This window comes from Rhyacophila brunnea, unplaced genomic scaffold (genome assembly GCF_057557595.1).
Source record: "Rhyacophila brunnea isolate RB1 unplaced genomic scaffold, BYU_Rbru_1.0 scaffold_24, whole genome shotgun sequence".
Lineage (NCBI taxonomy): Eukaryota > Metazoa > Arthropoda > Insecta > Trichoptera > Rhyacophilidae > Rhyacophila > Rhyacophila brunnea.
This window is the reverse complement of record NW_028232904.1, coordinates 3,637,387-3,663,776: the sequence shown is the minus strand read 5'-3', so window position 1 is coordinate 3,663,776 and position 26,390 is coordinate 3,637,387. Positions and strand designations below refer to the sequence as shown.

General features: G+C 37.9%; 1 protein-coding gene across 1 annotated transcript in view; it reads left to right on the top strand.

Annotated features, from left to right (window-relative positions):
- RasGAP1 (Ras GTPase activating protein 1) overlaps positions 1-26,390 on the top strand; it is a 103,744-nt gene that overhangs the window by 48,643 nt on the left and 28,711 nt on the right. Inside the window, exons 2-7 of the mRNA XM_085951467.1 lie at positions 6,849-6,969; positions 20,734-21,655; positions 21,824-21,981; positions 23,111-23,303; positions 24,898-25,049; positions 26,074-26,290. Of these exons, the coding sequence (XP_085807593.1) occupies positions 6,849-6,969; positions 20,734-21,655; positions 21,824-21,981; positions 23,111-23,303; positions 24,898-25,049; positions 26,074-26,290 (1,763 nt within the window). The remainder of the gene's footprint in view (positions 1-6,848; positions 6,970-20,733; positions 21,656-21,823; positions 21,982-23,110; positions 23,304-24,897; positions 25,050-26,073; positions 26,291-26,390) is intronic.

Here is a 26,390-nt window from a genome sequence, read left to right as displayed (position 1 = left end):
GCAAATCGATTTGTTTTGTCATGGCGTCGGATGAAAATATTCTTAAATCTTGTAAAGATGACTAAAAAACTTTACGTATGTACTTAAAAAAGATAACATGTCAATGAATATACTATTATTCTTCTTCATGTCCGATCCTAATAGGATCATATGGGCCTCCACAGAGTAGAGGTTTGTATTAACAGATTTTGTTTTTACGAGAAATGGATGTCAGCCACTTGCTCAACTTATTAGGTCCATACCCTGACCCACACATATATTGAAAAACAATATGTGTACTTGCCAGACCCAGGATTCGAACCTGGGACCCACGGCATGATAGTCCAACGCTTATGCCGCGCGGCCACCGTGGGCGTTATATACTATTATTATTAGTGATATAACAATAAAAACAACATTAAATGGACACATGTTGGATTTTTATGACAAATTATATTTCGTTCGGCACGCGTCATTTTCACAATCCGCGCATCGCCTAGCCACGATCTTTTTAGACCATGCCTCAACTGAAGTATAGCCTTAAAATGTTGATCAGACTGATGCTACCATCCCGTAGCACATTTTGAACCTTTAAACGACCATGCTCGGGAAAGTTGGCAAAATCTGCGGTAATCACTAAAACAACAATGAAGGCACTTCACGTTGAACTGCACTGCATCAGCACCTACATGACGTTTTGAACGTTTTTATCATATTCCACATGCCTCCACTTTTCGATTGTCATGTCAAAATCACGTTTTTTTGTTTTTAGCGGTTGGCATTATGTATTTTCGATAAGAACGTTTTCTATTATCTATGGTCTGTAGGTCGGGCTCTATTATCTATGAATGTCATGCCGCATGTATTTTAACGTACACACACGTAGAAACTGTAAAACAATTTAAATTAACATGAGTAATTAATAATGATTCAAATTACTAAGACATTGTAGTAGCCACTCTTCATCAATGTCATTCTTCAGCTAATTTATGAGATGGTGCACGTTCAAAATATTCTGCAAAATGACGAAACCATAGACCAAATTTTCGCTGCGACGGCGTGATATGCACCGTGACATACACCTCAATGTGGATTGCGCTTTTCTGTCTTGGACCCTGAAGGCACTGGAGTGGTGGGCATTTTATTAATGTCTGGTGTCTAAGACTGGTGGTTTTGGTTATCGGCAGCTTATTGTGAAAGCACGTGACAGCGCATAACGTGATCATAATGTATTTGAACCTTTAGGCGTAAAACCCACTTAACGGAGCGAGTGGGGCTCTCGCGCAAAATTTCACAAGTGGCGTGTACATCATCGAAAATACAACGTAATCAAATACGCCAGCGCACACTGGATTTGACGACGCATTGTGCCCGCCTGCCCCATGAGTCACCGTTTTTTGGCTTCTCAGCGATACGACTTTACGAAAATACATCGTAGTCCATTCATTGAACACGACAAGCAAAATCACGCTCCTCGAAGCGTCGTCGATAGACGGGCGAGAAGCCATTATTTAACCCTTTTACTCCTGCCGGGCCGATATTTCGGCCCACACTACCTATGCGAAAACTCCATGGGGGCCGATCTCATCGGCCGGGAGTTTGGAATCAAATTTACGATTTGTTATAATTTGTTCTGCTCATTGTTCGTCTGGTGTGGATAAATCATACTATTTGCTCTGTATTAGGCATGACTAATTTATTTTAATGAGTTGCCTTCTATATTTTGAGTCATGTCATAAACTCATAAGTGTATGGTGTCAAGCATTTTTATGTCTACAGATTAAAAATAATGATAGTCATAAAAATCATAAAACACTATTATTTATTACTTCTTATTACTATTACAAAGGAAGTTCTTATATTCCTTTTGGTTGTTTTATATTTCATATATCAACATAATTTATGATATGATTGATATGAATATCAATGGAATATTGTGATTTTTTATGAACTTGCACATGGGTATGATGATCTAACAAAGAATGTCCTCTATTCATTTAGTTTAGTAGTATGTGAAATAATATAATATAGCTTTTAACATTTTGCGATAGTATTTGGTGCTGCTATGAAACATATTTATATAAATTCTACTTTAGTCTATTATCAGTAGTTCTCGTTAGATTACCAAATTATTTTGAAGAATTCTCGCGCGATTACATACATATAATACTAAAGTGATATTTGAAAAAAATGAATGTTGACGATTTATTAGAAAGTGAAAACGAATCAACGCAGCGCGATCAAAGCAGTGGGGAATCTTCTTCGGATAGTGATGTCTCCGATATCACTCCTAGTTCACTTAGATCTCGCAGACGAATTGTTTCTTCATCCGAAGCAATCGATCATGAAAATACTGAAGACGTAGAAAACTCTGAAAATGATGATTGGGAGGAAGTTTTTGAGGATCGTGACAGTCTACCTGAATTTATGGAATACCAAGAATTATGCGGGCCAAAACGTGCACCCCCACCCACCGCGTCACCCATTGCATATTTTTATTTGTTTTTCAATGACGCTCTGCTAAATGATTTTGTCAAGGAGACGAATGATTACGCAAGTAATCATTTTTCACAACCAAGCACATCTTCAACAAGTTACACGTCAGGATGGACAAATATTTCTATGGCAGAATTGAAAGGATTTCTCGCGTGTATAATAAATATGGGCATAACTAAACGACCTACAATAGAATCATACTGGTTCACTAAAAAATCACAATATCTTCCGTGGTTTCATGAAATGTTTTCCAGAAATCGATTTCAACTGATCCTAAAATTTTTTCATATCGCCAACACTAAAAATCACCCCCGTCCTGGTACACCGGATATGATCCATGTGCTAATATTCAACCTCTCATTGATAGTACAAATAATTTATTTCGACATCATTACACTCCTCGTGAACAATTGAGTATAGACGAAAGCTTGGTTGGAACTAAAAATCAAACCCAGCTCATGCAGTATCTACCTAACAAGCGCCATCATCGTTGGGGGATAAAATTTTGGATGCTTTGTGATTCAATAACGAATTACTGTTTGGCTTTTTATATTTATAGAGGGGCAAAAAGTCCGGTTGATAAAACGGAAATAGTACAAAATGGATTGGGTCACACAGTGGTAACCAAGTTACTAGCAATGGGTAATTATTTATCGAAGGGTTATCATATTTTCATTGATAATTTTTTTACTTCAGTACCACTGGCGAAATATTTGTATAGTGTTGGCACGTATATAACGGGAACAATTAGGAGAAATAGAAAATTTATACCGAAGCAATTTTCGAAAAAATTCGATGTCGGGGAAAAGCGATATTTCCGTCAAGGTCCCATGCTTGCTGCAGCATTTCGGGAAAAACGATCTCAACGGTTTCCAGTATTGTTATTATCGACGAAGTGTAAAGCTGAAAGTACCACTCGTACCATTACTCGCCGGAGTCGAACAAGAGAAGTGGTAAAACCATCCATAATACAATCGTACAATGATTATATGGGTGGTATAGATACTTCGGACATGATGCTGTATACTTACTTGGATGAACGACGGACAGTTAAATACTGGAAAAAAATATGCTTCAACATTTTTTCAAGAATGATCCTAAATAGCTATATAATTTATAAAGATAATTTGCCTGAAACAACAAAGCCTTTAACCAGACTAAAATTTATTATTTCAATTATTGGTGATCTCAGTGAGGAGTGGCTTCAAGTGAAAAATGGCTTACCAGCTGTAGAAAGGTCAAACACTGTTCGAAAATTGGAGACACTTCCGAATAGAAAGGAGAAAGACTGCTGCGTATGTAGCAACAGGGAGAAAAATAGGGGTGTTGGAAAGCGACGAAGAAGTCGTACAATATGCACAAAATGTCAAAAAGGAATCCATGGCTTATGTTTCACTAATCATAAGTGCTAGTAATCCATATTAGTAATAAGTTATGCAAAAAAAACTTTTTTATCTAAGAACATTTTTTTGCAAAAGTGCGATTTTTTTTATAAAAATTCTATTTCATAGAGAAAAATTTTTTTTTAATTTTTTTTTTCTGTTAGTAAGTAAGAATAGATTATACTAGAGAACTAGATACCTCAATTATAAATAAAAAAATGTTTTCACATGTATTTTGTAGTTCAAACTTAGTTTTATCTTTTTATTTCTAAATAAATATGTATACATTATTTTTTTTCTTTTGTTTATGTAAGTAAACTCTCAATATTATTACTTATTATTACTTTATACACTATTGAGCATACACAACAAAAGTTTCAAATTTTTTAAACATGTATAGAATTATTTATTAAAAAAAAACTAAACGAGTGATTTTTATGCAAAAAGTGCTTGGGAGTTTTCACATATGCTAGGCTAAATCTGGCGGGAGCAAAAGGGTTAAGAACAGTGAACTCTTTGTTTAGTTATTGCGTGTACGATATTAATTACAAGCCCCGAGAAATTTAATAATATTTTTATTGCTTTGTTATGAGAGACGCTGATAATAATAATAATTAATTTGTGCTCCTTGAGCCCCTTATTACATAGGTGAAGGGTGGGAGGGGACCTACTCAGTAGTGAGCGCACCGAACGCTTTTTTGGTGGGCTTTATGCCTTAAAGCTGTTCATTTTATGAAGGCAGTATGGTTTTGTATAATATGATACGTATCGTGTGAGAATATTTTTAAATCGTTTCGTATCCACGGGTCATTGTTAATTTTACGATTCGTCTCCGCAATACAAATCTTGGCAAATAGTATTCACAAATTATACTCTCCTGTACATACCATGCCATTGTTTTGCCATGGCGTTTTTTCTCAAATCATATAAGTAAGTAATGGATGTATACTGCCCTAATTGCTACTACTGTATGTCATATTATAAAGGGGCCCGTAAACGAGCATCAAAAATTGCAGATTGTCGATAAAACTGCCAAAAAAATTGTGCAACTATCGCCAGTTGCTGGGCAATGTTTGACCCGTCATCAGTGTCGGGCAAGTGAGGCTGATGTATTTTGTGCGTACACGTGACAACAACGGCCGGCAATGAAGTTTCTGCACCATATCTCGTCCTAAATAATCACATAAACAAAAATTAATCCGAAATCAAATAAAGGATTTGGATCGGGTCCTACTTTTAAACAAACGTGAAACAATAAGTAATATTAACCAGGAATTAGTATTGATAATTATTTACATTAAAACTTTAAAATAATGTCAAAATTTGACGTTTAGTGAAATTTGACGTTTGTGCAGCTTTGTAGTTGGCCTTTTCATATAATAAGTATAGTTTGGATTCGATGTTCCATAGCTCCGGACGCAAATAAACCTCATTAATAAGCTCCAATACCCTGTCATTTGTCCATTTATTCATTTACGTAGTGTGAATTGACGATTAGTAATAACAACATAATAATATTAATAACGACACGGCGAAAAATTATGTACAAAACAATAGTCACTAATGTTTTTATTGTTGCTAGGTGAGATCAAAAACAGAGACGCACATATGCAGCAGAGCGAGAATGAAATAGATTTATCTAGCAATTATTGCCGTATTTTCGATTGAGTTCGATATATCGACCAACCATGCTGCCAGAAACATAGGCAATATATGTAAAGTTTCGGCAACGTAGACTACACTATTGCCATGTTTTGGTGAACTATTACCTAACGGCGACACAATTGTATCAAATTGCCGTCAAAAGTGGCTCGTTTCCAGTGATTTGATGATACCAAAGAATTTAAAAGAAAGATAGAGTTTTTACATTCCGTAATTCCGGAATTTTAAAATGTAGTTCGAATTTCAAAAAAATATACGCGTGTTGGCATTGGAAACAGGTACCTACATTTATTATTTTTATATTGGCAGCCCCAAAAACAAAATGGCGACTCTGTAATTTTGTTATTTGTCCAATTGATTGCCTATTGGGTTTAAATTCAAATTTTTTGACTACTTCGATACTAACGTGGGCAGTGCGGGACTGTATGCTTTTTGTGTGCGCGTAGTAATAGCGCCTGTACACGTGCATGTATTTACTTGCACCATAGTGCGTATTTTAAACAATCGCGATAATAACTGTTTATACGTAAAAATGCTGACTGTCTCGCCAATCTCATTATTCAAGAGTACCTAAGCAAGACGCGATGTTATCATTGTATGGTACTATTTGAGTGGTCGTAAAAATCGGTTAACCTCAAAATGAGTCCGCGGTGTAGATTGTTTTTTTACTGGCTTTTACTATCGTTCTACTACGCAGGCGCAGATATTGCACGGACCAATTGTCGCGTGAAAATTCTGAAGCTCTGATTTTTTTTGATTCATGCATGCAATCTTGCAATTTGCAGAATAATTTTGTTATAGCCGCGATAATACGTACTGTCAGCAGTAAATTCATGCACGTGTAAACTGGGTATACTGGATTGTACATTTTATACCTCACCGCGCCGCCACCTGTGGGATTCCTCACTTGTGTTAACGAACCATGTCTGATGCACACATTGGTTGAACACCTGACACTTATGATATAATGGGGAGTCACTTTTGAACGATTATACAATCGCAATGCGATGGAGGCAGGGGTAAACAAAGAAGGTTGATGGAGTCATATGAACTAAAACGGGCTTCCATAGATAGACAGTAATCGATTTTTAGGACATATACCTACTACATTAGTGTGAAGCTCGATAGCTTTGAAGAAAAATTGGCTTGATGTAAGTGAAATCGGGAATAGAAACCGTAACAACAATCTAATTCGCTCTGTGTAACTATAGTAACCTTTTATAATAATCATTGACATTTTTGAATCCTGTTTCATCCATAAATTGTGAGTCACTTGTAATAGTTTAACCCTCAGCAACTCGATTGACGTATTTTTCTTTTATTTGATAGCCGAAGCGAAAAACCTTCCTGAGCGGAGCCATGGCGTGTCAACCAACCGGGACACGTATTGCGTCCTGTCCCTCGACCAGGAGGAGATATTTCGCACACCGACCATGGAGAAGACTCTCAAGTGAGTATTGTTACAAAATCTTTGATTGCCTTGACAATGGCGCCTGTGAAGGCTGGTGTAAAATATTGTATTCTTGTCTTGTAGATTAGTTATCTACTTTGTTTTGATTTTTTTATTGTTTACAATTACTCACAAAGCAAAAGGATACTATTGCAGTATTATAAACAATATGCAGTAACGCGCGACAATTAGTTCGGTTCTACTCACTTTAGCCAATTAGCCGGCTCTCACATTAAAACTCGTCCGCCTGCAACGTGTCTAATACGTCGATGTGACGTCATCGTTATTTACAAAACACACATTGCCAAATGGAGCTCCGCAGATTGGTCGAATGCGACTTTTTACAATCGATCAGGCTGCGAGTCGAAGACGCCAGGACGCATACAAACATCTACGAATTGGCCATTCCTATACCGGCTCGCCGATCAACGCATCCAAATATCTATACTAATGTGGCAGTACTGTTTTTAGTAAACAAGCATAGCATCTAGCTCAGGACTAGCGAAGCACCTGCCCATGTGGCCGAAGCGTAAGGACCGACCTATGCAATTGATATATTTATATTAAACGTAATGCTTATTATTATCACGTTTTTCTCCGCTCGTATTCTTGTTTGTCCGGTGGTTGTTTATCTAATACAAATCTTGCAATCGATTTTTAACTAACTTCCCGACTAGCTAGACATTTGAAACTTATAGAATATATCAGAACACGATGCCAATGCATTCTTTTTATACTTTTAGCCATCTTTAAGTAGCATTGAATTCATTTTCAGTTAATTCTGTTCTGTATGAAAAGTTATTTCGGAAGAAATCCGTAATCCAATCCACTATTATTGGTTGCTAAGGGGGTGGCAACTAAATTATTAATATATAGATACGTGCGTTACTATGGAAATCAAAATGACATTTCAGTATTCTATATTTGTTTGTTGCAAAATAGCAAAAGAATGATTTGTTGGCAATTGCCTTATTTGTCCTAAATTAATAATACATAGAATTGTCAAGTTTATATTATGATTCAACAGAAAATTTAAAAACGTGGTATATAAAAAGTTCTTTTTATCTTGTAATTATTTTTGAAGACTAATTGCCTGTTTAACACAATCTGTCATTTATTTCTATTATAGGCATATTTTGTTCTCTTCAAAATAAAACATTCGCGTGTCATGCAAAATCATCTCGCGTGCCACTAGTGGCACGCGTGGCATAGGTTCGCCATCGCTGAATTCTAGTGTATGCTGAGTTCCATGAAAAGAAAACTAACAAAATGTGCAGTGCTGTCCGGATGGACACAGTTGAGTGGGCGCTTAGGAAATGCATAATAATATAGATATTATATGTTATTAGTAAATTTGTTTTTATCTCCCCCCCTTGTCAGCCACCCGATAATATGTTTGTTTATTAAATAATTTATTCCTCCGAAGCGGTCATTTACTATCTTGTCGTTTGATTAATGTTTTCAATATGGTGGCGTCGTTTCCTGTGTGATAATTTTCTACTGTGTATATAATATATTTTTTTATCTTTCATCGGTTGTTTATTTCACATGGCGGCAGTTTGACGATGACAGTGTTTCGACTGTATGGATCTTAGACTATAGATACATCTAGACGGCCACCCATTAGGCGGCCACAGACGGACAGTTCTCGTAACAGGTTGAACATGGCACAGACAATAACTGTTCAATAACTGTACGTTAGTGGCCACACCACAGATCAGTTTAACTACCCCATTTAAATCTGTCGAACTGTCAACAGACGTGCCCATATACGTACAGTTATTGTCCGTGGCAGAGCAAGTGTCAAAAACTATGGAGGTTATGTTCGCGGAGATAATACACAGGGGTATTGTTTAAATTAGTTTTAGGTAGGGTATACTTAAACGATGATACACGAATAATTTAACTTTGAATTTATTATGGTTATAATTGTTTTTATTAGAAACAAATTGACATAAACACACACCTATGACGTTGGTAAAATAAATCATGATTTCGCTAGTGGATTGTGTATTTTATCGATTCACCGAAACAATATTATACACATTCGTGTAAATATAAAATATAATCTTTTCTTTTGAATAAATTATTCCCTTTAATGGACAGTATTAATTAAGTAAGAAAACGGTAATATTTATAAAGGTATTGATTTTATATACAATAAGCCACAAAATTATATTTACATCAATCATCAGTATAATAATTAATTACTATGATACGAGGGTGGGTCAATAATTCCTTAGAAAAAAGCATTAAAACAGTTTTTATTTTTGTATTTTTTTTTATTTCTCAACATAATCTCCTTGGAGCTCAATACACTTGGTTAGACGTTTCTCAATTTTTTTTAAACCGTCAGAAAAATAAGTTTTCGGAAGGTCCTCAAAATAAGCATTTGTCCGATCGATGACTTCTTCATTTGAAAAAAAACGTTGTCCACTTAGCCATTTTTTTAAGTTTGGGAAAAGGAAAAAGTCACTGGGGGTTAAATCTGGCGAATACGGTGGGTGGTCGACCAATTCGAACTTCAATTCTTCAATTTTAGCCATTGATCGTAAACATATGTGAACACGGGCATTGTCCTGATGAAAGAGGATTTTTTTCCTGTTTAAATGAGGCCGTTTTTCTTCAATTTTGTTTTTTAGCTGGTCCAATAAAGATGCATAATAATCCCCTGTTATTGTTTTTCCTTTTTCCAAATAGTCAACGAAAATAATTCCACGTGCATCCCAAAATACAGTAGCCATAACCTTACCAGCTGATTTTACGGTTTTCGCCTTCTTTGGACATGGTTCGCCTTTCGCAATCCACTGCTTTGACTGTTCTTTCATCTCGGGAGTATAGTGGTGTATCCATGTTTCATCTACAGTCACAAAGCGACGAAAAAATTCATCCGGATTGCGTTGCATGAGCGACAACAGGGCTTTAGAGGCCACCACCCTATTGCGTTTATTGTCGACTGTGAGCAAACGCGGCACCCATCTTGCAGAAATTTTTTTCATGCCCAATTTGTCATGTAAAATAGAAATGACGCTACCTTTTGAGATCCCTGTAACCTCAATTATCTCACTCAACTTTAATCTTCGGTCACTTAACACCATATCGTGGATTTTATTGATCATTTCTGGTGTAGTCACCTCTACAGGACGTCCTGAGCGTGGTTCATCCTTTGTTGATGTACGACCACGTTTAAATTCATTTAACCAGTTATAAATAGTTGCAAGTGAAGGAGCAGATATGCCGTGAACTAAATCCAACTCATTTTTTATTTCCTTTGCTGTTAACCCTTTTATATTAAAATGTTTAATAACAGCTCTAAACTCAATTTTCTCCATTTTCCATTTTTCCATTTTCCACAAGCAAATTTTTTTTTAAATGTACGAGAAACACACAACAACCCGACCAATCTGATTGAAACTTCGCAGCATACTGAATCGGTAGTGCCGCTGCATGAAAACAAACCGCTTACAGTACTAGTCGCGCCACCTGTCGGCTTTTCTAAGGACTTATTGACCCACCCTCGTATTATTAAAATATATACTTAAATTTTATTTAGATTTAGCGACATTGTCATTCACAATTAGGTATATTAATTTATGTTGTGAACGTCTTAAATTAATAATTTGTAATATTCACTACATACAATAAATAAAATTAGTCTATATTTTCAAGGGACTGGGTGAACGGTGAAATCATCACACTTCTTAAAAAAGGTGACCCTCTAAGCTGCGACAATTACCGAGGCATTACGCTACTCAGTGTTCCGGGAAAGATTTTGGCAAACATCATTTTGATGAGAATAAGGGACCCAATAATGCACGTCCTCAGGAAAAACCAAGCCGGGTTTCTACCTGGTCGAGCGTGTGCAGACTAAATCCACAACCTTCGATGTCTTCTCCAGCAGAGCCATGAGTTGAACAGTCCGATGGCCTGCTGTTTTGTGGATTATGAGAAGGCTTTCGACAGTCCGCACCGCCCCTCCCTCTGGATGATACTGGGAGCATACGGGATCCCTCCCAAGATCATTGCCATAATCAAAAGCCTGCACGAGAATAGCGAATGCTGTGTCAGAATTGGAGACACTGTCACGGAATGGTTCGGGGTCACGACCGGAGTCAGACAGGGTTGTGTCCTTGCACCGTTTCTCTTTATCATTCTCTTTGACTTCATACTACGGAAGTCAATACCACCCGACCGAGGCATACCTGTTACCCCCACGGTGAAGCTATGCGACCTGGAATACGCCGATGATGCTGTCCTATTCGACAACTCAATCGAGGGCATTCAAGAGACAATCGACAGGTTGCATAACAACTCCTCTCGCGTTGGTTTGAAAATCAACGCGAAGAAAACCAACGTCTTGTGCAATAGCACCTGTCCTGATCCAGATTTCCCTCTGATTAGCGATGGACAGAGCATCGAGAGCGTCGACAGCTTCAAGTACCTGGGGGTACACATCACGGGAGATGGCATTTTGCAGAAAGAGCTCGCTATCCGAATGGGAATGGCTGGAGCAACATTCAACTCGATGCGAAATGTCTGGGACTCACGATTGTACTCGGTCAAAACCAAATGCCGCCTATTCGACGCTTGCATTCTGACGGTGCTGCTTTACGGTAGCGAATCATGGCACCTTACGAAGGCTCAGAGCAACCGTATACTGAGCTTCGAAAACAGATGTTTGCGACGAATACTGGGTGTGCGGTGGTATGACTTTAGGAGCAACGAGGAGATAAGAGAACGTACCAAGCAGCCTCTCATCACGCTGAAAGTGAAGAGGCGACGTTGGACCTGGCTCGGCCACGTGCTGCGGATGCCAGAAGAGAACTTTAACCTGGCTTGCCTGTTCTTCAAGCCGACCGGATTCCGGCGTCCTGGAAGGCCGCTAAATACAATCTACAGAGTGTATACGGCGGAGCTACGGGATGCTGGTTTGACCTGGAACGAAGCAAGAAGACTGGCGAGCGACAGGGATTCTTGGAGGCGCCGCGTGGTGTCCATATGCTCCAGTTAAGGGGCGGATATGGGCAAAGAAAGAATATTTTCACAATAACTTAATATTTATAATGCTCTCTAAAATTTTAACATTTATATTATATTGTATAAAATAATATGTTTACATAAATAACTATTACTTTGTTTTACTCTCGTAAAAATAAATAAAATATAATATTTGCGATCTCCGCGTACATAATATTATTATATTTTTAATAATAAATGAATTTGTATTTTATAACAAGCAACACCAGCCGTAGTTGTATCGCGCGGTATATTCTACTTTACGTTACCGACATCTAATGTCACTCGAGAACTTTCGGCTAGTTGAAATTCCAACAGTTTTACAAAAACACGGGAGTGGGGGGTCGCTGGCAGTTTGAACATGGCACACATCTGAAAGGTCGAAAAGTGTCCTTCTATGGGCGCAGCAGATTATCTACCAAAGATAACTGTATGGTTATTAACTGGCATGTTCAACCTGTTACGAGAACTGTCCGTCTGTGGCCGGCAATTGCATTGATTGCTAAATGAAGCTGCGTGCCGTGCGTTTGGTTTGTGGGCGAGCGAACACATTCGTACACAAATGTTCGAGACCATAGACCATTTCGCTAGTGCTCGCACTAGACGCTGCTCAGAATTAAAATATATTTTTCAATTTTTTTACGTTATATAGTATGCGGTCAAAATGCAACCATTAGGTAAAAATATCCACAATTTAAGTTATTTTAAAGAAACACTAGGTCACTTGGTGTAAATATATAATAATATACAAATAAATTATCACGAACATGTATCAACTTACCCATGAAACTTAATACCATCTTCTTGCTTATCAGTACGGCTACCACATTTAATACAACACACAGAACCATCTTTTCTACTTAATTAACTAAAAATATTTACCACTGACTTTATGTTTAACACAAAAAATATCAATTTTAGCAACACGCGCTCGCAGGTTATCCAAAAAACTAAGATTTGGTGGCTACGCCGACAACAAAATCTTCTACGCATCTGAAAAACTATTATCTTACTCTAGCGCGTGTCGCAGAGACTATAAGGGAGCCGAATACTTTCTCACTCGCACTTATGCATCGTTTTTGTTCAGGCCTTGGTATGGATACTATCCATAGACTATAGATACTATCCGTTTTGTCAAGTAAATTGATACAGCAGTGGCGAAGATTGGAGGTAGGCTGTAAGATCCGACATAAATAGCGCACACTGATTTTTTTCAGTCATACGTCTATGTTTTTATTGAACAAAGACTACAATAAAATTTACAGTTTGTGTTGGTTAGATTTTAGAAATCAATTAAACCCTGCTTAAACCAAATCATAATAATTTTGGTTTGCTATGAGCACACTTTTTCATACATACTTATTTGTTGTTGAAATAAGAATGCATATTACACATGGTGTTGGTTAGTTTTTTTAAATTAATTACGCCCTGTCTAAAGCAAACCATAATAGTAAAAAATACTATTATATAATTCTACAAAATATCCAAATTATGTATGATTTAATGGCATAATTTTAGATAGACGAATATTTTTTTTACGATTATCTTTTATGGCTAGGTTTTCACGTGGTTTAGTTGAATTTTAAAAACTAATCAATAACATCTGTAAATTGTAGTCTTGGTTCAATGAAAACAAATACGTACGATTGACAGAGTTTAGTGTGCACTATTTATGTCGAATCTTAACAGCCTACCCCCACCCTTCGCCACTGGTATACAGCTCTAGAAGGCAGTAGTTTTAAATATATCTTAATTTCTTATCAACTGTGATCTTATCGTGATATCGACTCAATGAGCATTCCCGAAATCCCAAATTCCGCCAGATTCGTTGATCTAAAATCCCGGCATTGAAAATGATGGAATCCCGGGAGATATTTTGAAGAGAATGTTTCAAGTATCTGTAAAACTACTGTCACCTATCGTCATCCGTGGAAAATCGAAATTATATACTGTATTTGGCCCCGTATCCGGAAATTTGTACGTAAACAGTTCACCGCATGACACTTATTCGTGCGCCGCAGTAAAAAATAACTCCCATTGCGTCTTAAGCCTCAATTACATTGAGCTTCTTTACGAGCTGTTTGTTGGCGAATTTATAATCTGCCTGTAAAGTCGCCCAGTGTAATCATTGAACAAGCTAACAAGCAGGTTGTAAACACTCTACCGAGAAAAGTTAAAAACCGGTCAACTTTACACGCTACACGCCGGCGTGTGGGCCTACTGCGCAGTAGAGCCCAGTAGCAACCTCCCGGTAAAAAAACGAAATACGTTCTGTCAAAATAGTCGCTGGCTTGTGGCTTCTCAGCGAATGGAAAGTTTTGTGTGTAATCATCAAATCGCAGTAGCTGATTCGCCCGCTTTTAAATTCGTCAACAAACAGCTCGTAAAGAAGCTCAATGTAATTGACGCTTTACGCTTTAGGAGTAAAGTATTCAATATGTGCTACTAACGCTCTCGTATGTATGTGAAACATCAACCGTTATTTTTAGAGAAATCTAAAAATTACGGGGGGAAGGTCCACTTTAGGCATAACGCGGAAAGACCACAAAATAAACCAATAGATATGGAAGTAGACAAGATACGCCATATGATAGAGGACGCTTAACTGGTGATATGGCAATGGGTTATATCGAACGGCGAGAGGATAACATATGTCATACAGAAGGTACACAGCACTAAACGACCACAGCGATACCCTAAAATCAGTCGTATCCGGAAATTTGTACGTAAACAGTTCACCGCAGGACGCTTATTTGTGCGCCGCAGTACGTAAACGTGAGTTCGTGTAACATTTAATCAAATGACGAGTTCTTCGTTGACATGCCGTGGAGTATATTTGTACGTATGCTACAATGCTTTGATAAAGTGTTACACGAACTCATGTTTCACGTACTGCGGCGCACGAATAAGTGTCCCATGATGAACTGCATACGTACAACTTACATGTAACTAGGGATTCCAATCCCGGGATCCCGAGCTATTTTCGATAACTATGAATCCCGGGATTGATAAACATAATCCCGAAACTTTCGGGATTGATTTTTTATCAATTTTTATGGAGAATAAAATAAAAACGAAAATACAACAGAAAAAATACATTTAATAACAAATAACTACATTAGAAATAAATTGAGTTTGAATGAAGTTTGATTTATACTCATTTGTGTAAGTTACAGTTACACATACATTAATAAAAATAAGAAAAATTGGAAAAAAAACAATGCTTTGCACTATTAACAAAGTAATTCCACCATGATCTCATACGTTTTACGGCAGTTTCATATTTGGCTGACTAATTAGATTTATGAAGCGGAAAGACTATAAGTACACCATGATTTGCTTTACTATTTTAAGTCTCGCTAACCCATTCATTAAGTCCTTACTATCAGAAACAGCAATCTTATATTAAATTCACATTAATATTTATATTACAATATTATTTACTCCATTAAACTTATGTATTTCCAAGCTTGAACGTATTCAATATTAACAATAAATGTCTTAAATAGTATAAATTATACTAGATTTATTTTTGACCAATTTTGTCAATGTTATTTGTAATATAAATTTTTTATATTAACAATGAAAAAAATGCCAATCCCGGGATTGTCAAATTGTAATCCCGAAATCCCGGGATCAGAATTTTCGCTCGGGATTAGATTCCCTACATGTAACCATTTGGCCCACGACTCTGGGGATTGATCCAAAATAACGTTTCACGATCGATTTGGAAACCCAACAACGAAAACCTCAAATGCTTTCGATTTTCTTCACGTCGATGTCGTCTGCATGCGTAAATCTGTCGTCAGAGACACAACCCTAAGAAGGCCTTAATAAAAGCATTAACATTTTTTACGCAATCTTTCCATAGTAGTAATTGGCATCACATTTTGATTGGTTTGTTTTAAACACAAAGAACACGGTAATTTCGCGCGCTTTCTCTGCGGCAACAATTTTGACGTTGCGATATTTTTGTCTCCATTATTCTCCACCGTGAGATATTATCAGCTATTCATGATCGAAACGTTATCTGGACACGCCCTCGCGTGTAATACATGCTTGATTGTGTGCGTGTACACGTGGATTACACGCGTCCTGTCACTCGGCTTGTCAGTGGCTCTCCATGTGTGGGGCGAGGTTTTTCGCGCAATAACATTCACTATAGACTTTAAATTTATTACATTTTAATTCAATATCTATCTGACTAGGACAGGGTGGCGAACCTTTTTACGTACGCGTGCTAAAATTTCCAAAATAATATTTTCGACCGTCTGAGGTGCCGTGCCAAGCAGTTTTTCATGGCGAAAAAATAAAGTTTTCTAAAAACATTATAAAAAAATACAAATACAGTTCTTGATATTCCATCTTCCATCGTGTTTCTAGCTTAAGGCATATCTTTTATTCTTTGAATATTTTTTCCGTTGTTTATCCATTACAAATCTTGCAATCGATTTTTAACCAACTTCCCGACTAGCTAGACATTTGAAACTTTTAGAATATATCAGAACACGATGCCAATGCATTCTTTTAATACTTTTAGCCATCTTTAAGTATAATTGAATTCATTTTCAGTTAATTCTGTTTTCTATGAAAAGTTATTTCGGAAGAAATCCGTAATCCAATCCACTATTATTGGTTGCTAAGGTCCTAGCATCTAAATTATTAATATATACGTGCGTTACTATGGAAATCAAAATGACATTTCAGTATTCTATATTTTTTGTTTGTTTGTTTTTTGCGAAATAGCAAAAAAATGATTTGTTGACAATTGCCTTATTTGTCCTAAATTATTAATACATAGAATTGTCAAGTTTATATTATGATTCAACAGTATTAATCGTAATTTTTTAAAAAGATAATTCTGAAACTATTTTATCGTAATACACAAAGGTTGTATTTGTAAGCCTGTTGGAACTTTAAATTCAGTGACGTCCCGTGGGGGTAGGCATATTGAGCATCGCTTGGGGGTGGCAGTTGCTCGAAGGGCGGCAAATCGAGGATAATTATTAGGTATATATATAGAAATAGGTACATAAACTTAGTAATAACGGGAATATCTTTTCATTAAAAAAATGAGCTCACTGGTTGGAAACAAAATGTATTAATTTACATGCAAGGTTTAACAGGAATGTAATTTTGTTGTCGAGTTCGCGATGTCTAGTTTGTCACGTCCTTGATGAACACAGCAATGACACGTGCAGATTTGCGAATTATATTTTAATTATAGGTAGATACATACTAACCTAATAAATTTATCCATATATTTTTCGCCAGTCACTCACGAGTTTTGAAAGTTGTGTCCATACAAAAGGTGAAGAATCCATACAACACATTTCTTAGATATTGGAGTCATGAAAGGATGATAAAAATACTGTATAAAAAAATGGGGCGGCATATTGGCGCTGCTTAGGGGCGGCATTTTCTCTAGGGACGTCACTGTTTAAATTGCAAAAAAATATCAACAAAAAATTAACTTTAAGCGATAGTGCCCATAGAACGCGTCGAGCGGGCGAAGTCGGCGTATGAAGCGTTTATTCATAACCATAATCACACGTCTCTTGCCGCGCATTACCCTTCACCTATGTAATAAGCGGCCCAAGCAGCGCAAAATAATTATTATTACAGCGTCTCTCATAACAAAGCAATAAAAATATTATATTATTTCGGGGCTTGTAATTAATATTTACGACGACATTATTCAACCAGCGAAATATAGGACATGCAATAAAATTAAACAATGAGATCTCTGTTAATAATGACTTCTCGCCCGTCGATCGACGACGCCGTCCAGAGCGTGATTTTGCTCGCTGTGTTCAATGAATGGACTCCATTGTATTTTCTTTCATTCGTATCGCCGAGAAGCGGTGATTCGCGAAAAAACGATGATTCATGCGGCGGGCGCGTATAATGCGTCGTCAAATCCAGTGGGCGCTGGCGTATTTGATTACGTTGTATTTTCGTTGATTTACGCGCCACTTGTGAAATTTTGTGCGAAAGCCACACTTGCTGCGTTAAGTGGGTTTTAGCGATAGTGCCCATAGAACGCGTCGAGCGGGCGAAGTCGGCGAATGAAGCGTTTATTCATAACCATAATCACTCGTCTCTTGCCGCGCATTACCCTTCACCTATGTAATAAGCGGCCCAAGCAGCACAAAATAATTATTATTACAGCGTCTCTCATAACAAAGCAATAAAAATATTATATTATTTCGGGGCTTGTAATTAATATTTACGACGACATTATTCAACCACGACACGGAATAAGATTAAACAATGACTTCTCTGTTATTAAATAATGACTTCTCGCCCGTCGAACGACGACGCTCCGAGCAGCGTGATTTTGGTAGCCGTGTTCAATGAATGGACTCCATTGTATTTTCTTTCATTCGTATCGCCGAGAAGCCAAAAACGATGATTCATGCGGCGGGCGGGGCACAAGGCATCGTCAAGTCCAGTGTGCGCTGGCGTATTTGATTACGTTGTATTTTCGATGATTTACGCGCCACTTGTAGAAATTTTGCGCGAGCGCCGCACTCGCTGCGTCAATGGGCTTTATGCCTCTTATAGTCTTTTTTATAACATTTGAAAATGATTTCGGGCATATGGCCACCGCAGGTGTTTTTGACGAAACACAAGAACAACCAAAACGTTGACAAATTCTCATTATAAGAATATAATATACCTATCTACGTATAGGTACGTTATTGTACGTTCTCTTCAAAATAACTCCTGGGATTCCGTCATTCTTAATGCCGGGATCTTGGATCAACGAATCTGGCGGAATTCTGGATTCCACGAATCCTCATTGCGTCGATAAGATCACGGTTGAACGGAAATTAAAATAGATTTTAAATGTTCACCGATGATTATCATCGTAGTCATAGATGCGGCTATGGCATTTATTTATGTTCGATACTGAATTCTTGAATAAGATGTGTATGTCAGCGGTGCGCAACCCGTGGCACTCGGAGCGCATGCGGCATTTAATGCCATTTATTTTGTGGGTCATAATTAACACATTCAAGTATTTATTTTTACCATGTTTCACTGGAAATGTAATCCAGGGATGGCGAACCCTTTTGTGCTAACATGCATTTTTTTTTACAAATATAAATTTTTTTTTTTTACATACGGTGAACATTACACATTATAAATTTAAGACGTTCACAACATGACATTTAAAAACAAACTAATAATATTAAACATGCAGTACCACAAAAACAGTATCAAAAGTAAATTAAATTATTAAGCATGGAAGCACACCGAATGAGCTAAGTGGACTCTATTTTAAGAATTTATAATATATATATGTAGGTGGAATATATCAACATCCGAAGCGATATTGCCCTCCCAATTGGCATCACCGATGGCAGGTTAGTTCTACACCTTGGGAGAACAAACAACTGATGCTCCCGATTTCTAAGATAGTTATCAGGGACACACAAGTCAATACCACCAAGAATGGCAGACTTCTCATTTAAGCCACGTATAAGTCGGAAAAAATATGTAGCTAAATAAAGATCCCTTCTAAATTTGAAGCTACAGTATGTAAGCATACCTAAGAGAAAGTCAGTTCGATAAAACCACGGATAGTATCCATATAATCTCAAATAAAGGAGTCTCAAAAAAATTTTTTTAACTCGCTTCACCATAAGCTCGTATTTCAACTGATGCGGGGCCCAAACAATCGACCCACTCTCAAGCCGGCTTCGTGTGTACTACTATTAATCATATTGTATTAATTATTAGTATTAGTGGTGTATTATTGTATATTTATAGAAATGTATGTTTTATGGGTTCAGGTGTACAAGATGTACACGCTGCAGACCTAACCTTTTTTTTTTAAATTGTTACTAACCATGCCCTTGCTTTTTCATACAAAGTGATTCAGAGAGATAGGTAATTAATTACATTGCGTTATTTACATATTCGCATTTGTGGTTATGCTTGATTACAGTTGCATGTGAAGTGTGCAGTAAATTATGTTCCTCCACTTGTTTTTTTAATTTTTTTTATGGCCAGAATTATATATTTTGTGTAGTGTTCTTGTGTTGTTTTGTTGTTTAGTATTTCGCGAGGTGTTTGGAGGTCACTCTGTTTGAGACGTCCCTCAATTTAAATCTTTTTACATATGCTCTCAGAGCTCCGTGGCCTGTTAGTATCTATGAAATCATGTGATGTTTTTATGTTCTTGGTAAGAGTCGAATGGCCGCGTAACGCGTCTTTAGCATCCAATGTATTAACTTAGGGGGAAGTGTGTGTAAGTTGAAGGTCTTTTGTCTGTTGTGGCTTGTTTAGCATATTTATCAGCTTCCTCGTCTCCGGCTATCTCTATATGACTTCTTATCTAGAACAATCTAGGGTTTGTTCCTATCATTCATATCTTGTATACAGTCGAACTTTGTTATTACGAGGAAGATGGGACCTACTGAATTTGCTCGTTATAAGCATTACTCGTTATATTGTCGGATTTTATTGCTTAGGGTCGAAAATGTTGTTTTTAAACGATCGAAACATTAGCAGTTTTGCTAGGTATACCCGAGAAGTAACTCGTTATAAAAGTGAATAAATGTATGGAGAAAATCATAAACTAAAATGTCAACGAATGTTTCCTCATTACATCCAGATCTCGCTATTTCCGTGATCGAAATAACCAAGTTCGACTGTATATTATCATACCTATATTAGGCTCCGTGTAGGAAATCGAAAATGGCGATTTATTTTAACAGTTTTCTTTTCTCTTTCCAGTCCATTTTTCGGAGAGGAGTTCCAGTTTGACGTGCCTCGCCATTTTCGCTACATCAACATCTACGTCTACGAGAAGGACCGCCACCTCAAGCAGGACAAGATCCTCGGCAAGGTGGCAATACGCCGTGAAGATTTGCAATCCTACAACAGCAAGGACCACTGGTTTCCACTGTGCGCCGTCGACGCTGATTCCGAAGTCCAGGGCAAGGCGCACATCGAAATCCGGTTCGACGGGCCCAGGACGCGAGTCCAACAAGAGTACAACATGGAAACCGTGCCCAGTCTAACGGACGAACCAAAATTTACCAAGATGGACATTGAAAAGACGACTCTGCCGCTCGCAAAAGTTAAAATTAAATCATCTAAACCCGGATCGGATTATTATAAATTCGGCTCCTGCACGAGTACCACAAGTAAACGATTATTATCTACGGCTATGACAGCAGATAATATATCGAGCCTGTCTAGATCTGATAGCCTAAATACAAACGGATTATCGCTGCAGCAAGACATGTTGTTAGGTTACCATCATACCTACGGTCCATCTTCGTCGCGGAGTATTATCCCGGATAATAACTTGGCCACGTCGCCGTTTTCGGAATACAATGACGGATCCATGGAAGTCATGCGAAATATGATGACCGAGGATATGGACTCGCAGCCGCAGTACTATGTCCAGCCTGAATTGAAGAATCAACTGTATATCAGTGTCCTGGAGTGTTCAGAGTTAACAACTAAGAACGGGCAGTGCGATCCTTATGCGTTGGTTACCGTTATCTACTCCAACGACAAGAAAGTCTGTAAGAAGACGAAGGTTAAGAAGAAGACGGTCAATCCGCAGTTCTATGAGTGCTTCACGTTTGATCTGGTGCTGAATGGTGATCCCGCGAAGGAGAGAGATAGTAGTAATAATGCGTATGATGTGAGTTATAATTTTATTTTCATATTGCTTTTTTAAGGTGTCTATTTACAAAAAGAATACGTCCACATCTGGTCAATACCCTCACCTGCTTTGCTCTAACAAGCCTTCGAATGCAGGTTATATGCTAACATAATAATGACTATGCTAATCTTTTTTATTTCTTTTCAGATTTGCGTAGAAGGCGAGCGGGGGGAGGAAGTAGAAGCGAGCGAGGTTTGCGTGTCCCTTTGGCACGAGCCGGCCATGGGCGGTGGATCTTCTCTCTTCCTCGGAGAGGTGAGAGCCCCCATCATGCAGAAGAAGATCAAAGAAAACACGAGAGCATGGTAAGGAACTTCTCAAACTTCTCACGACCATGTACGTTACCATAAATATGGCGATAATTTAGTGAACTGTAAATGGGATAATGGGTATGGTGGACTGGGGGACTCCAGGTACTCACCTTTTGTCAATGGTAAGCAGAGGAAGTTCTTTATTCTGAGCTTATGAGTCACACACATACATACTTTATTTATAGTTGTATCACGATTCACTTGAAAATTCCATGAAGAGTTTGAAGTGAATGTTTAAACAAGAATAACTTAATTGTGTAAAGGCATTCACAGCACTAGAAGCCTCTGCCAAAAGAATGGGTTTACAAATGAATGGGTTTACAAATGAATGAGGCAAAAACTAAATACATGCCTGTCCATGTCACACCACGAGAAGTCGCACCAAAGTTAGATATTGGTGCATACAAGTTTGATACGGTCGACAGTTTCATATACCTTGGATCTCTTGTAACTCGACATAATGATATTACAGAAGAAATCAACAAGAGAATCATGTCTGCGAATAAATGCTACTTTGGCCTGTTAAGACATTTTAAGTCCCGCTTACTATCTCGCCGAACTAAAAGCACTCTTTACAAGACACTTGTAAAGCCAGTGCTCACGTACGCATCGGAAACCTGGACATTAACTCTGCGAAATGAACGAGCCCTGAACATCTTTGAAAGAAAAATTCTCCGCCGCATATATGGACCGATCAGGGATGGCACCAATTGGAGGAGAAGATATAATGCTGAGCTCTACGGGCTGTACGAAGATTGCAGCGCAGTTCAATCAATTAAGATTGGGAGACTGCGATGGCTAGGTCATGTGCACCGTATGAATGACAATGAACAGGCAAAGACAGTGATGTCCAGCAATCCAATAGGACGTAGAAGAAGAGGGAGGCCAAAGATTCGCTCGTTGGATGGAGCTGCCAGTGACTGCCGTATTCTGGGGATACCAAATTGGAAAGCGGCCACACTGGATACGGACAGGTGGAGGGAGCTGTTGGAGGAGGCCAGGACCCACACCGGGTTGTCGCGCCCCTGATGATGATGAACTAAATTGTGTAGGGAATCCATACAACCATTGTGAAGACTCATGGTCACTCATCGAATAATCTCAAATTTTCATATGTTTCCAGGTACTTCCTGAGGTCCCGATCAGGTCAGCAATTCCCAAAAGGTGCAACCCCTCCTGGCTCCCGTATTTCATCGTCGGGGGATGCACCTCTTGGATCTCTGAGGCTTATGCTATGCCACAGACTTGACAAGGTGCTCGCGCTGCCTGCGTACGAGGATCTTAGGAATCTACTCCTCAGGCCGCCGTCCAATACGGTAATTATATTTTCTAATTCTTGAGTTCTTCTCGCAGCCGACCTGCTTTACCTATGAATATAAGTTTTATTTTAGTTACATTTATAGACAAGTCTGCATATTGTGTTAGTCTTTACCAGTGGTTTCAGTTTCAAGACTTCGAAGTTTCGAATGTATATCCGGTGCAGATTATTCTTCACAAAGGATGTCGGATCAGTCCAACTGCTTTTGTGGATTGTGTCCATGTTTCGCTTCCATACGCCGGGCATGTGCAATGCGTCAATCGCACGATTTTGGTTGATCGTACCCCATCGGAATTGAGTCACAAAAATGTACAAAGCCTGTACCTACATTCAGTTGTAATATAATATAATTTTCATTGAGATTTTGAACGGGATGCAATTAACATTCTTATTTATATTACTTATTAATCGTGGGATTACTGCCAAAAATTGGTAAGTCTCGAAATCATTTTATGGAGTAATTGCAATTTGATAGATAATAATTCAATAGAAAATCCATAGAGAAAACCACTAAAAACAAAGAACACGCGATTTTGACATAGTCAAAAATGTGTAGGCATGTAGAAAATGATAAAAAAACGTTCATTGAGTCATGCCAATGACATTATTAATGGACGACGCACTCAGTACAGTAGCTAGCAAGTAAATTCGCTCATAGCGACATTCGCACGTGCATAGGTAGACGTCACGCAATATCCATTATGCGATATCACGCATCGGGAATTTATAGCAATATCACCTTTATTGTAATGGCGTTAGAACAGTGTTTCTAGTATCAATGTTTGTTTGAGCGAACTCTTCGAACCATTCGGCAGACCCAACAAAAAGCATCGGGAATTTATAGCAATATCACCTTTATTGTAATGGCGTTAGAACAGATTATGCCATTCGGCAGACCCGACAAAAAAGTGAGTGTCATTTTTTTTCCAGATGCTTCGTCCATATTAATGTTATTGAGTCATGCGGATGTCGATGTAGCGCGGTACACGTGAGGCGACCTCATTGTTGTTTTGGTGACTTCGGCAGATTTTGCTAACTGACAATGTTCGTTTAAGCTCACTTCCCAACCTTATTTCTGCTAAGCCCCACTTCAACGCTTCAAAAAACTCAATGCCCTCCCCCTATAAAAAATTTATAGTTAGATACTTATTTAATTCTGAAAAAAAAAATGAATTGCTTCAAATATAAAATGCACATAGGCAATACTATTTTTAATTTAACTTTTGTAAATATGTATATTACGTTGCATGTACAACTCAGAAGAAAATTAGTGCGATCCTTGTGGTATGCTTCGTCTTCAAATGATTTTCAAAACAACCTTTTTGCCCCCGAAAACATTCAAATTGCAAATTGGCGTACACCCCACGTTGGGAAACACTGAAGGCTCAAAATGTGCTATGGGATGGGAGCATCAGTCTGATAACATTTTAAACACCAAGAAAAACGACGTTACACACTTTTTTCTCGTAACGGCAGCTTACTGTGACATCACGTGACAGCACATAACGTGATCATAATGTATTTGAACCTTTACAGTTTTGTGTGTAAATATCTTCATTCAATTAATACAATTTTCTGTAATTTCCTTACAGCCCGTGTCATCATCGGCTGTCTACATCCTCGGAGAGATAGTGTCATCGAAAACATCAGACTTGGCGCAGCCTCTCGTCCAACTCTTCACCCATGAAGATCAGCTCGTGCCAACCATCCGGTCGCTGGCCATTCACGAACTGTCCAATTTGACGTTAGTATGATTATAATATTGCAGGGAAAGGGATGGAACAGGGTGTCTCAGAATATTTTAGTCGCGGAACCCTTTTATTTTAAACATAATATAACAAAACCGTTTAATATACAGTCGAACTTTACTCGTTATATCAGAGAAAAGGTATTTTTAAATGAGCGGTCACATAACACAAAAATTCGCAATTCAAACAAAAATACACAATTAGAATTTTTCCCCGAAATAAGCATGGCATTCATAAACTACAAAAGAAGTTGTTTATTGTAATGAACGCTGGTAGGTACCTACGGACTTCACAAACCTTGGATTTTTTACATGCAACTTCAACCATATGCGTGGATACTTTTTCAATATTTTCGGCGAAAACACCAATTAGGTAGGTACTTAGACACTTAACTAGTGTCATAAACGTAATCCGATCCCGGCGGCATCCTGACCGGTCGGATTTTATTGCTTAGGGTTGAAATGTTTTTAAACGATCGACACATTAACGGTTTTAAGAAAATTTTTGACAATATTTTAGCTCGGTATACCCGATAAGTAGCTCGTTATAAAAGTGAATAAATGTAAGGAGAAAATCATAAACCAAAATGTCAACGAATGTTTCCTCTTTACATCTGAGATCTCGCTAATTCCGTGATCGTAATAACCGAGTTCGACTGTAATTCAACTTTATTCTATTTTTAATGTAATAATAAATGATACATTTTGGTTGAATCATCTAAATTGAATCATGTTTTTCCGGCTTCCGGGCTGGTGCCCTATTTACAATTCAAATACTAATTTTTATTTATTTTTCACCGGTCTGCAGCTATAAAAAGGCTGGGACTTAGACTCTGGACTTTAAATCCGTATAAAAAAAGAAAATGGTCATTCATAAGTATTAAGTTAATAATTATTATCATTGTTAGTTTATTTGTTTATTACCTGCAGTATAAAATAATCGCTTCTGCTAGATTCTAGGGCACAAGGCCCCCTAAAACGCAAGACCCAATCAGTCTAATTGTCACTGTTATTTTTTTAGTGATCCCACGACAATCTTCCGCGGCAATACGCTGGTCTCGAGGATGATGGACGAGGCGATGCGGTTGGTCGGCCTCACCTACCTCCAGCGCACCCTCAAACCCACCCTGGACCTGATATTCTCCGAGAGGAAACCGTGTGAAATCGACCCCGCCAGAGTCAAAGACCAGAATACAGTTGAGAGCAATTTGGCCAACCTCATCTCTTATGTTGACAAGGTAAACAATTTAACTTCTTAGTCAGAAAAACTTTGTTATATATTTTCTTCGTGCTTCGTGTTCGGAAATTTGTACCTATGCAGTTCGCCGTATCACACTT